Below are 12,893 nucleotides of genomic sequence, written 5' to 3'. Positions count from 1 at the left end.
GATGTGCTGTTGTAACAAAATGATCTGTATGGTTGCATACAAAACAAGTTTTTCACTCCACTTCAGTACACATGACAATAAAAAAAAACAATTCATCATTGTTTAAATTTTAGTATCAAAGACAGACATTCTAACTGCAGCTGGTTGATAATTTTGGGCTCAGTTAGATGGTTTCAGCCAACTCGATTTACAGAAGTGCTGGAACAGTTATATTTGTGCATTTCCCACTTTAATGATTTTCTACATTAGTTCGATGCCTTTACCATTGAGCTGTTAATTGCCCTGCTGAGGACATTACTGAAGACTCAGCAGAAAATTATCATTTTCTGGAGATTAAATGGGGAAAAAAGTTAACTAAGAAAAATTAATAGAGATCAGTACATTACTGAGGATCAGCTACACCAGCCATACCATCTGGCATATGAGATATTGAACTAGGATCTTGCCTTCTCTATGGAGTTGATGGAAATGATCAGATAGCAATTTATATTTCTAATGATAATAACTGAAATAAGATTATGGATATTATTTACATCCTTGATGCATCTGGAACATGGTGGTGTTCAAATTGTTTTGTTGGCAACATAGCTGTGCTTTAGATAGATAGATAGATACTTTATTCATCCCCATGGGGAAATTCAACTTTTTTTCCAATGTCCCATACACTTGTTGTAGCAAAACTAATTACATACAATACTTAACTCAGTAAAAAATATGATATGCATCTAAATCACTATCTCAAAAAGCATTAATAATAGCTTTTAAAAAGTTCTTAAGTCCTGGCGGTTGAATTGTAAAGCCTAATGGCATTGGGGAGTATTGACCTCTTCATCCTGTCTGAGGAGCATTGCATCGATAGTAACCTGTCACTGAAACTGCTTCCCTGTCTCTGGATGGTGCTATGTAGAGGATGTTCAGAGTTTTCCATAATTGACCGTAGCCTACTCAGCGCCCTTCACTCAGCTACCGATGTTAAACTCTCCAGTACTTTGCCCACGACAGAGCCCGCCTTCCTTACCAGCTTATTAAGATGTGAGGCGTCCCTCTTCTTAATGCTTCCTCCCCAACACGCCACCACAAAGAAGAGGGCGCTCTCCACAACTGACCTATAGAACATCTTCAGCATCTCACTACAGACATTGAATGACGCCAACCTTCTAAGGAAGTACAGTCGACTCTGTGCCTTCCTGCACAGAAATACCTCATTACCTCTAAAGTGCATCAGGATCTCCTGTTATAAACAGAGTTTCTGCTATTGCGGTGTACCTTCACAATGGGCATCTTAAGATCTTATTGGGTTTCTCTGAACTACAAAAGCCATTGTAAAAAGTAAAAGACTATCTTCGTTATCCTTAGATGGTTGTACTATATCTATATTTGTCTACAATTCTTCTTTGAAAGATACAGAACAAGAGAGACCCAGAGGAAATTTACTCCAAACTTACAACTATTTTTATTGGATGATGCAATTGTACTTTTTGTATTTATGAAATTGAAGGGTACACCAAGTGGCTCTGCAGGACTTTTAGGAGAATTTTACCCTACTGTCCCATGGATTGTAAAAGGAAACAAGACAGTTAAAGCAATTCCTGTAGGAAATACAGTGTTGACTAACTAAGGTATGACTAAAAAATTGCTTCTAATGCAGTTATTGTCTTTATTTTTCAGAGACAAGATCCTGTGGCCTGGAATGAAACATTCCAAAATATCTCGAGGCATATTCTTTCAACACGTTACAAATTATTACCATATCTCTACACACTGATGTATGATGCTCATCGTCATGGCAGTACAGTAATAAGACCACTGCTTCATGAGTATGTCAATTTAATGGATTCAATATCCATTGATTTCAAAATTGCTTAGCTTTACCATAATTAAATATATTATTTCCCTAATAAATAAAGGTTTTTCAAGGATAAAACAACTTGGGATATTGATCGGCAATTCCTTTGGGGTGGAGCATTGATGATTACTCCTGCGTTGGACGAGGTAGCAACCTTGATTTGTTCTATTGTACTTTTACCAATTCATTATTTGTAATTATGTATGGGAGTAATATTTCATAAACATTCTCTTTTTCAGGGAGTAACCACTGTGCATGCATATGTCCCTGACTGTCGCTGGTATGATTGGTTCACAGTAAGTTATTTAGTGTTGTATTTGGTAAAGGTATACAGAATAAAATTCAGAAGAATTTTCAGAAGTTTAAACCATAAAATATCAGAGTATTCTTTTGTGCAATCCACAAATTATGCAAAACTGTTGTTATTTCAAACCAGAAGACAAAGCAAAAACATTACTGTCATAGCAAAGAAGACACAGTGATAATAAGATGGGAGATAATGCAGTGCATTGAGTCCCAAATAGTTACTGACTGGCGGGCTGACTGCATTTCCGAGACATACATCATAGTTTTTCCACAGTTAATTTGCTTCAAGAATGTATAAAGCTACTTCATCCAGAAACAATAATTTTAGATCCAACTGATATGGTTCAACATCTGAACAGAAATTCTGTAAAAAAGATAACATTGGAAAATATATTTCTAACTTCTTGACTGATCTTATTGATATTTTGCCATATATTCTTTTTACTTAAATTTCTGTTCAAGCAAATTGGAATATTTTTACACTTGCCGTCCAAGAACAATAAAATACAGGAACACACTGACCATCTGTCACTTAGAATCTATAAGGTGATATAATAGATCATTCCCTTTTGTCAAAGTAATCCATATTCTAATTTCTGGATAGCGAAGCTGTTATATATTCTTCCATCAACTGGATATCCCCATCTTCAGAAAGGGACTATCAATTTTAATTATTTTAAAATCTGAATGGTTGTCTTCATTCCCTTGTGCTAAGGCAAAGGAGATATCTTTTTCATATAAAATCACACATATTTAAGTTATATTATGTAGGTTAACAAACTAACATGACAAAACATGTTTATATGCAAGATGATAGAGAGTTTGGGTCTGGAATTTGTGTTTAGCTTACAAAAATCAATAAGGGGGTGATATTATGGTGCGAAAGAAAGAGAAGGCTACCACAGTTTATTCAAAATTAAACATTGTTTTCTCATGTTATCTGTTCTTGGCGTTCTTGGAATTGTGTAGGTGGTGGCAAAGATTTTGACTAGGAATAGCTAGTCATTTTCCATATCTGTTAATGAAGCCTTTGCCAGGCACCATGCATGCTAGGCTGATAATTCTTAACCTTAGCTGCACTAATAAGTCAGAGTCATGTAACTCAGAAACAGGCCCTCAGAGACAGCGCTGACCGAGATACAGAGCTATAACATTACATTACACCCCACTTACATCTTGCATTCACATCTCATGGGATTAAAAACTACAAATAAATTAATTATAAGATACCTTGTAATAAAAAATATAATTTTTATGTTTGCATGAATGTGAATTTAAATTTATTATCTAAATTTAAAAAGTATCAATACTTTAAAATAACATTGAAAACAAAGCACTAAACTTCAGCTGTCTTTCAGTGAAGTCTAGTGTACCTATCGGTACATCAGACATCACTAGTGTATGGGCAAGGGGCCAGAAATAAATTATACAACTCCACTCAATTGTATGGTGAATCTACAGATAGAATGAGTTAAGTGTGTCACCATCTGATGTCCAGCATATTCTATACAGCAGAGTGCAGGCACAGAAGTCCAGAACCTGTGGCGGATGCATGGACGTAGCCATTTGTTTTTCAAACTATTCGTCCATGTGATCTAGCCTATTATGTAAACTGCAGTGAAATCCAATCAGCAGCAGAGTCATCAGCAATTGATTTGATTCCGTAAAATATGCATGGGCTAAATTTCACTAAAAGTCTAATGGTACTTTCATAAGAATTAGTTTCTCTCATCAGCTGGTCATTTTTCTCTACCTAGCTGAAATCATTACAGAATGGCACAGCCAGCTCCTGTTCTTCATTCAAGCTTGTTGAGAGGAAAACGGCCAGATGAAAAAAAACACATTTAAAAATATCTCTAAAACCTTTCTTGGCCCAGATGAAAGAGTGATGATGCATCTAGTACTTTGATAATCACTGCTGCTCATCATGGCCTCATCTTCATTAATGATATTGTTCTTTATGCATTAACTGTACAGTATATTCCAGGCAATAGCTGGACATTACCATGTGCGCATTTATTATGACTTTATTCATATTTACATTAAATACTGCTGCTTATTTTTATTATATGTATGTATTTTCATGAAATGACATATTTAATTGGTCTTTGTTTTTTCCAGCTTCATTCCATTAATTTTTTTTATAGCCCTTTTATTTGATTACCTCGCTTTCAGCATTAAATGGTCTTGCCCACTGTATGTTTTGGGCCATTTTACACTTCGAACGCCTATTTGTTATAAGCAAGTTTGAAACTGCTGAACCATTTTGTTTTATTTCATGCTAATATTCTGTGCCAGATTCAATCTCTGTGATGACCTGTGCACTGCCTCTTTATAATCAAATATACAGAAATCACTGGAAAGCCCATATGACTGTCACCATCATTTATACAGTCATTTAATGAAACTGAGCAACTGAAAGTAGTTGATAGTACAACTGCTAAGTGGAACAATAAATTATTGACTGGGAATAAAAATTGGTTGTCAGATATAAAAAAAATACAGACACTGTATGAAAGGCCAACTTGTACCACAGCCATTGATCAATATTTTTAGCATTGCTAATTTTTAAATAAACATAGCCAGATTTGGGATTTGGTTAGCTGCTTTAATTTTCAGACCAACTGAAAGATCTAGTTGATGTCAACTATTGTATCAAGATAACAGCTTTTACTAAGAATGCTTGTTTTCTCAAGGGCAAAAGACTCCTCAAAAGACGGGAGTGGGTTACTATGCCGACACCACTTGATCATATTAATGTTCATGTCCGAGGAGGCTCCATTATCCCATGGCAACAGCCAGAAAACACAACATACTACAGGTAAAAGTATGGATCACAAGATAAATTAATAAACAACTAAATATGCAAATATATCTGTTAGTTTCCCAATTGTACACTAATGGCAGGACTACTTCTTCAACATAGTATCTTTGAGAAATAGAGTCATGAATTCAATTAGCACAGAACCAGGCCTATTGACCTATCATGTCCATACTCTCCATCAAGTAACCATCAATGCTAATTTCAGTTACCATTTGTTGATAGCCTTTTAAACCTTGGCTAATTCAGTACTCGTGTAGTTAGTTACTTTTTAAATGTTAGGATTATCTGCCTCCATTAAAGTCTTGGGCACTGCAATCCAAATTCTAGCTGCCTTCTGAGTGAAAAATAAAATCTTTTTGCTATCCCTTTAAACTTATTACATCTTGCTTTAAACCAATATCCTCTGGTTATAGATAATTTTGTCTATGAGGAAGAATGTTACTGCAGTCTACTCTCATAATTTTGCACATCTCTATCCGAACACCTATAGCTTACTCCATCCCATGAAAACAAACCAATTCTAAGCAGTCTCACCTCATAATTGAGACTCTCTATTCCAGACCACATTCAGGCAATTCTCCTCTCAAGCTGTGTCCTGTTTCTATCATAACTAAAGATTATGAAATGAATCAGTGAATTCGGGCTACTGGATGAGTTATCAGTTGGGTGGGAGGGAATGTGTTTGAGAACCTATAAGTATTTTATATATTAGGGTGGAGTTTTTGTTGGTAGTAATGAATTTTGAAGGAGGCACATTTGTTTGCTAGTCACTGCACATTATGGAAAATTGCAGTAAGTAGCCACTTTATTGGGTACCTGCTGTACCTAATGAAATGACTGCTGAAAGTATGTCCATGGTTTTCTACTGCTGAAGCTCATTCACTTGAAGGTTTTATGTGTTGTGCGTTCAAAGATGCGTGGTTATTTGAATTACTATTGCCTTCCTGTCAGTTTGAACAAGTCTGGCCATTCTCCTCTGACCTCTCTCATTAATAAACAAGGCATTTTCTCCCACTGGATTTTTTTTGTTTGTCGCACCACTCTCCGTAAACTTTAGAAACTGTTGAGTGTGTAAATCCCAGGAAGTCTGAGATACTCAAACCAACAAACATTCCATGGTCAAAGTCATTTATTCCCATTCTGATGTCTGATCTGAACAACAACTGAACCTCTTGACCATGTTTGCATATTTTTATGCATTGAGTTGCTGCCATGAATAGATGGTTAGATCGTTGCATTAACAAATAGGTGGGCACAGTAGCCCACCGTGTGTAGACAACAATAACTAAAACAAACCAAAATTATTTTGCAGCCGAAAGCAGTTCCTAGGATTAACTGTTGCTTTGGATGATAATAAAACCGCTAACGGTCACCTTTACTGGGATGACGGCCAGACCATAGGTATGACAGCTTTTAATTATTTGCTTCAATTTCTTTGTTAAATCTTCTATGGAAGACCTTTAGACAGATCTTCCACTGCACAAATATCACTGGCCATGCGATACTGGACAGTGATATTTTTTCAGCCAGCTCAAGAGCAGGGAAGTCTGTGGAGGTTTGTGATGCCCTGTGGCACTCCATTAGGGAGTCCACAAGTAAGATGAAGGCAGCCAACATCACTTCAGAAGATGTCGTTGTTGCTGACCAAAGTCCACAAAAGCACCATCAGAAATATTAGTCCTCAAATGGTAGGTCTTCATGTCCCTGGTAAGTGGAGAAGGCCGAGATGGTGTTATAGTGCTTCTTATTTCCTTTGGTAGCAAATTTGAACAATTTTGCTATGTTTTTTTTTCTCCTGAAGAGCTATTCCATAGTCATAAGAAGCTCAGCCAATGGCAAGTCTTCTTTGGTGACTCAAAACCAAATATGGACAATCATGCAAACACTTGATGCCAATCACAAATCACATCAATATTTATTAAACTACAGAGGTCAGTGATTACTACTGTGGAACATGAGAAGATGTGACCCCTCTATACACTGATACCAGTTGATAAACTAGGTGCCACCTTGTCAATTATTGGACTTGGGCCTATAGAAGGCATTTTCAGTTTTCATATATGTTAAATTTGCTGAACAAGTTACTAGCAGATTGTGTAAACAAAGGACTTGCATCTTTTGTCATGTTTTGATTTAAAATTGAGTGAGAAATTTCTCATCCAGCACAATCCAATAGATTTTTATCTGAAGCCCAACCATCTAACATGATCAGTTCCTTCCTGTCAGCACAGTGCACTTCCGTGAATTCAGTTTTGTTCCTCCATGTATTTGACATCTGCACATATAAAGATTGCTGGGATTAAGCTGGGCCTAAGAATCCTATGCATTGTCCCTGCTTAGAAGGACTTCAATTTTCCTTATACATGTTGATGCCATGTTCATTCAAATTCAACCCTAAGTTCACTCATCATTTGGTAGTGCATTTATTTATATGTGATGATCACATGTATACAAGAATGAACTGCAGGAGATTATTATCATTGACACAAGCCACTTAGCAGTGCATATAAATACAAATGATATAAATATGTACATAAGTCATCAACTTTTACACAGATTTGTCAACAAAGAAACCTTTCCTTTGAAATGGGCAAGTTTTCCAGCGATTATTTTATTTCTATAGAATCCCTCAATGCTTTCAGACACTTTTTCACTTGTGGAAAGCCATCATAACTCATTTGTGACTGCTGTTCTTGTGAGTAATGGGACTTTCATGATTTAGAAAGAAGGGCAGTAGCTCACTGTCATTGGTTGGATATAATCTGCAACATACCAGTGATGAATTATTGAAGTTGTTTCAGCCATGCCAAATAACTTTATAATGTATGGGAATGTTTTGAATCTCATAAAGAAAATCAGCAGTGCACAGTTATCAGTACAATTTGCTGTTCATGATCCTCATTAACATCTGAAGTTCCATTGGTATTACTTCTATCAATATTTTACTTTACTACAGATGCATTTGAACAAACTGAATACTTCCTTGCTGAATTCACTGTTGATAAGGTAGGTGCCACATTTTGCCTTTCAGAATTCCCAATGTTGTTTCAATCGGCTGAAGCAGAATATTTATACAATGTGATTTTTTTTTTCTTAAAAATTATTCATATACCAGAAAAGTCCAAGGAAGGGAATGCACTGTAATTTCAATCTTAACTTTTGACCCATTATTTTCTATTGGATTGTACCAGGTTTCAGAAAATGATTAGTTTTTGTTTATAGAATTATGCGAGTGAATTATTTTTCACAAAGCCAGCTGTATAGCACATCACATCACTAGGGTAGCTGCAAACTATTATTCCTGTAATATAAAAGATTTAAGGTAGATAAAGGACTTAATGATATATCATAATACAGTAAATAAAGTTTCAGAGTGGTGCAATTATTTATTTTCAAGTCTGTGAAAATATGCAGTGCAAAGTTTCTCTAATGTTGTATGCACATAAACATTGATTAATCTTCTCTGTAAACATTAATATGGTTGGGAGTTCAATAGTTCAGATCCCTTAGCTTAAGAAACGGAGCTGTAGCTGGGTCTTGCACCTTCTTCAAGTGAACGTATTTAATTGTTTTCCAAAAAGAAAATATTCTAGCTAATAGCAAAGGAAAAAGGCAGTGATCAGAATGGAGGGGAGCAATCTCACCGTACTATGAGACCAGATCATCCTGTTTATATTATCTGTGTACCTGGAATGCAGAAGACTGACAAAAATAGACTAGATTTTGTTTCTTTTCATATGCAGAGAGCATATAAGAGTATCCAGTCTTTTCATCTTTTAGATCAAATTGGCGTTCTTCATCTGTTTCTCAAGCGCATACTGGTCTTCAACTCTTTTTCTCACTCAATGTCATAGTCCCCAACATTCCTGTGAAATCTCTCCTCATGTCTTTCTAGAAGTAAGGAATTGCTGCTTAAGAAAGAGAAGTCGCTATCTAAAGCCAGATATGTCCCAACGATTTTTTTCCTCTCTGGCAGAGTCATGAATCTTTGGGACCCTCTTCCTCAAAGGATGAAGGGAGCAGTCCTTGAGTATTTTTCAAAGCATTGGCAAAAAAAGATTCTAAGGTTCTTGAATCTGAAAGGTTAGTTAGGGTAGATGGGAATACAGACATGATATTACATTCAAATTCGCCATAATTTTATTCATTGTTAATGGACTGAATGGCCTACTCCTGCTTCTGGTTCATATGCTTATATGTTCTCCATGTTTACTAATCTCCATTGCTGCCTTTCTTCACTGAGACTCGTCATGAGTTATTTTTCTCGCTAACATGCAGAGCTTCCTTTATCTACTGCTGTTTTTATGGGGTAAGCTCTCTTGCTCTTTCTTTATTGCTGTGAAACCTAATTTTCCTTCAGTCAATATCGCAAGTCCCTTCACTGTCTCTCCGCATTGTGGAAATTTTGCTTTAAATGAATACAAGGATTTTAAAAATTCGATTGCGTAGTAGAGTCTTTCCACTTTCTGCATACATTTTGCTAATGTGTTGTTTGAAATGTCCATGGCACCACACACAAAACTCTTCCCAGTATCTTCCTGGGTATGATGCAATCGAACACACAGCACAAAGCATGCACGGACCTTTATCCTCTGATGAAATTCTCTCACAAATTTCTTATTAGAAAAGTGTAAGGCACTCACAGGAATGAGCTTTTTGCTCATTGCCCATTCAATTCACCAGCACTATTTAAATGGGATAATAACTTTCACTTTCATTGGGAAGTTATCTAACTCTAGAAGTTGCAAAAGCAAATTCTGGAATTCACATATCCCATGTTCACCTATCGTGGGTGTTTCAGTGCTCCGTTTATGGCTGCTGGGTACATAAAAACTAGGCTCCAGTGACAGCACAATAGCACTTTATAGGCATCCGTTAGTCTCATTAGACCATGGATTTCCGCCTTGGAAGGTTTTTCCAGGGCATAGGCCTGGGCAGGGTTGTGTGGGAGACTGGCAGTTGCCCAAGCTGCAAGCCTTCCCCTCTCCACGCCAACGATGTTGTCCAAGGGAAGGGCACTAGGACCCAAGCAGCTTGGCACCGGTGTCGTCACAGAGCAATGGGTTGTTAAGTGCCTTGCACAACACACTGCCTCAGCTGAGGCTTGAACCAGTAACCTTTAGATCACTAGACCGATGCCTTATCCACTAGGCCATGCGCCAACACAACACAAAACAGCACTTTAATACATATTTTAAGGGAAGTTTGAATAGTTTGGGAGTTGAATACTGGACCAATAGTCAAGAGACATGAGTTTAAATTCTACTGCAGAAGTGTGGAATTTAAATACACTCAATATTGTTTCAGTAATGATTGGGGTTTGTCTTAAAAACCATAGCCTCCTGAACCAGTGTGGATAATTTCACATACCTCTGCGCTAATCTAATTCCACAACCATGGACTCACTTTCAAGTATTTTACAACTCACCTTTTCAGTTTTATTTATTTGCATTTGCATAATTTGTCTTCTTTTGAACATTGGTTGTCAGTTTGTGTATGTAATTTTTCATTGAATTTGTCATATCTCTTTGTTCTCTGGTGAATGCCTGCAAGAAAATGAATCTCAGGGTAGTATAACATATACATACTTTGATAATAAACTTACTTTGAACTTCTTAAAAAAAATTCAGATTTCATTAATTCCCTACAGACAATGCAGACATGCATTGCATGATTGGAAATGTATTGTCCACATGTAACACTTGTTCCATTCAGTTGTATTAAAACTGCAACAGTAAAGCAGCAAGATGGAAGTTAATCAGCTCTCCCAGTATCAATCTAGGTTCCAAGTACACAATAGGTAATTTTACCACCAGCTTAGTCAAACCTGCAAACTCCTCTTCATAAACAAATGGTGACTGCTGTATCATTTGGGAGAGTTGCGTCACAAAGTAATCCAATTATAGCTGAACATATTTGCAATCACAGGCTCATTTTCTAAAGCCATTCAGCCCGATTCCTCTTTCCTAATATCTGGGTATGTCCCGTTATACCGGGAAAATGGAGGACGGGCTCATCAGAGGGTATGCTTCAGGGGTATACAAGCTGGTGTAAAGTGTGCAAACACTGTGTTTATACCTACACACAGGGAGGAGGATGATACTTCAATTACAGAGAACAGTTACTGAAAGCATCACTCACCAAAGCCCTAAATCCTGAGGGAAATTATTTGCCTGATTGGATTTCCAGTAGGTGCGAGTGAACCAAGATAACAGACAAACATATTTACTATTGTTCTCATTGATCTACCTGTTACACATGCGTCTACCAACGACCACCTTAGTCAGAGTTACAGACACATTGTCCTTGGAGACAAAGTCCTGTCTGCACATATATAACCCAACCATTATGCCATGTCATAATCGTGCCAAATGAGATTAAACTTAGTGGAGATCTGGCAACTCAAAACTGGGCATCTATTAGACACTGTGGATGAGTAGCAGCAGAAAAGTTTCCCCATAAGAACCTGTAATCTCATGACATGGCATATCACTCGCTCTGTCATTATCATCAAGACAGAGGATTCTGTTTGAGAAAGGAGTACAGAAGTTATTACCAAGTGTGCACAAAAATGAGGCCCCAAAACAATACAATTGTACTACAGAACTACATGGGTGCTGAACAGCAAACTCTGCCTGCTAGCTGGTGCAAATTATCCGATAACCAATTGATGTGATTACTACAATACAATCCTGATACATCCAGTTGTGAAAGTTATTTAACCATTAACAGGTAATGGTAAGAACTGGCTCCAAAACATCACCACCTTTAGTGAGTACCTAGCTCACCCTAGCAATGAAAAAGACCAGGCAGAATTATTCACTGCGCATTGGATGAACCAGTTGTCCAATTGGAAGCTGGTAGTTAGACAATTCATATAATCCCTGGTAATCACAAGATGTGATTGGGCGCTAGGTGCAGGAAGCATTTCAGGGATATAATTTATGCAGATTAGAGTGCTGAAAATTGTTAGAGTACTCCAGAAGTAACCAACTTGTTTCAGCACAATTATTAAACTAATATCAACCTAGCAATGTTGAATATTGCCAAGATGTGTATTGTTCACTATAACACTTGGCTAGTAACTACCCAATCAGTCAACTCTTAATCAGAAGCAAAGTAATGGAACTTGCCATCAGCAGTGTAACAACCAACAATCTACTTTTCAATGCTCAGTTGAGGTTTCACTAGAACCAGTCCTCAGCATGACCTTGGTCAAAATGTGGAAGAAATAGCTAAACTACGGCTCAAAGCAGGTGATAACTGCTGAGATATAAACAGATTGGGTGTCGGGGGGGGGGGGGGGTGGGGAACATTGCAAAATGTTATAGCTTTCACAAAGGAAGAGGGCTATAAATGTTGGAGATTTGTCCTTCCAGCCAGCCCTTAGGACAATGTACTTGGCCCATTCAGCTTCAGCTGCTTTATCAATGACCTGCCTTCCATCACAAGGTCAGATTTGGTGATAGTCACTGAATTCAGTTTCATTCCTAGATAATGAAGTAATCCATATTTGTGTGCAGCCAGTCCTGTCAATTTTCAGGCTGCCTGGAGTAACATTCACACCACACCCTTGTTCGGCAGTGACCATCTCCACCTCCCTTTGACTTTTCAATGGCTTCATCCTGGGGGCACCAGTATTCAAAACTCAGCTGGCACAGCTGAGTAAATAATGTGACTACAAGAATGGGTCACAAATCCCAGACCTTGCAACAAGAGCCTCAGGACTCCTTCCCACCATGTTCAAAGCAGTAGTGGAATGAAGTACTCTGCACTTAGTTGGCTGAGTGCAGCAGCAAAAAGACGTGAAGAGCAGCCCGTTCGATTGCATCCATCAGTAACTAAATGTTCATTCACTCCATCACCCTTCAACTGTGGGTACAAGAAGTGCAGTTTTACACCTAGGCTATCGTAACA

At 37.4% G+C, this 12,893-nt stretch overlaps 1 protein-coding gene across 3 annotated transcripts in view; it reads left to right on the top strand.

Moving 5' to 3' along the window:
• Positions 1-12,893, top strand: part of si (sucrase-isomaltase) — a 185,206-nt gene that overhangs the window by 159,916 nt on the left and 12,397 nt on the right. For all 3 annotated transcript variants that reach the window (XM_073041017.1, XM_073041016.1, XM_073041015.1), the window contains 6 exons: positions 1,669-1,817; positions 1,908-1,992; positions 2,086-2,142; positions 4,849-4,973; positions 6,289-6,377; positions 7,933-7,982. In XM_073041017.1, coding sequence (XP_072897118.1) covers positions 1,669-1,817; positions 1,908-1,992; positions 2,086-2,142; positions 4,849-4,973; positions 6,289-6,377; positions 7,933-7,982 — 555 coding nt within the window. The remainder of the gene's footprint in view (positions 1-1,668; positions 1,818-1,907; positions 1,993-2,085; positions 2,143-4,848; positions 4,974-6,288; positions 6,378-7,932; positions 7,983-12,893) is intronic.

This window comes from Hemitrygon akajei, chromosome 3 (genome assembly GCF_048418815.1).
Source record: "Hemitrygon akajei chromosome 3, sHemAka1.3, whole genome shotgun sequence".
In the NCBI taxonomy this organism is placed as follows: domain Eukaryota; kingdom Metazoa; phylum Chordata; class Chondrichthyes; order Myliobatiformes; family Dasyatidae; genus Hemitrygon; species Hemitrygon akajei.
Note: the sequence above shows the minus strand (reverse complement) of the source record. Positions and strands in the feature narration are given on the sequence as shown.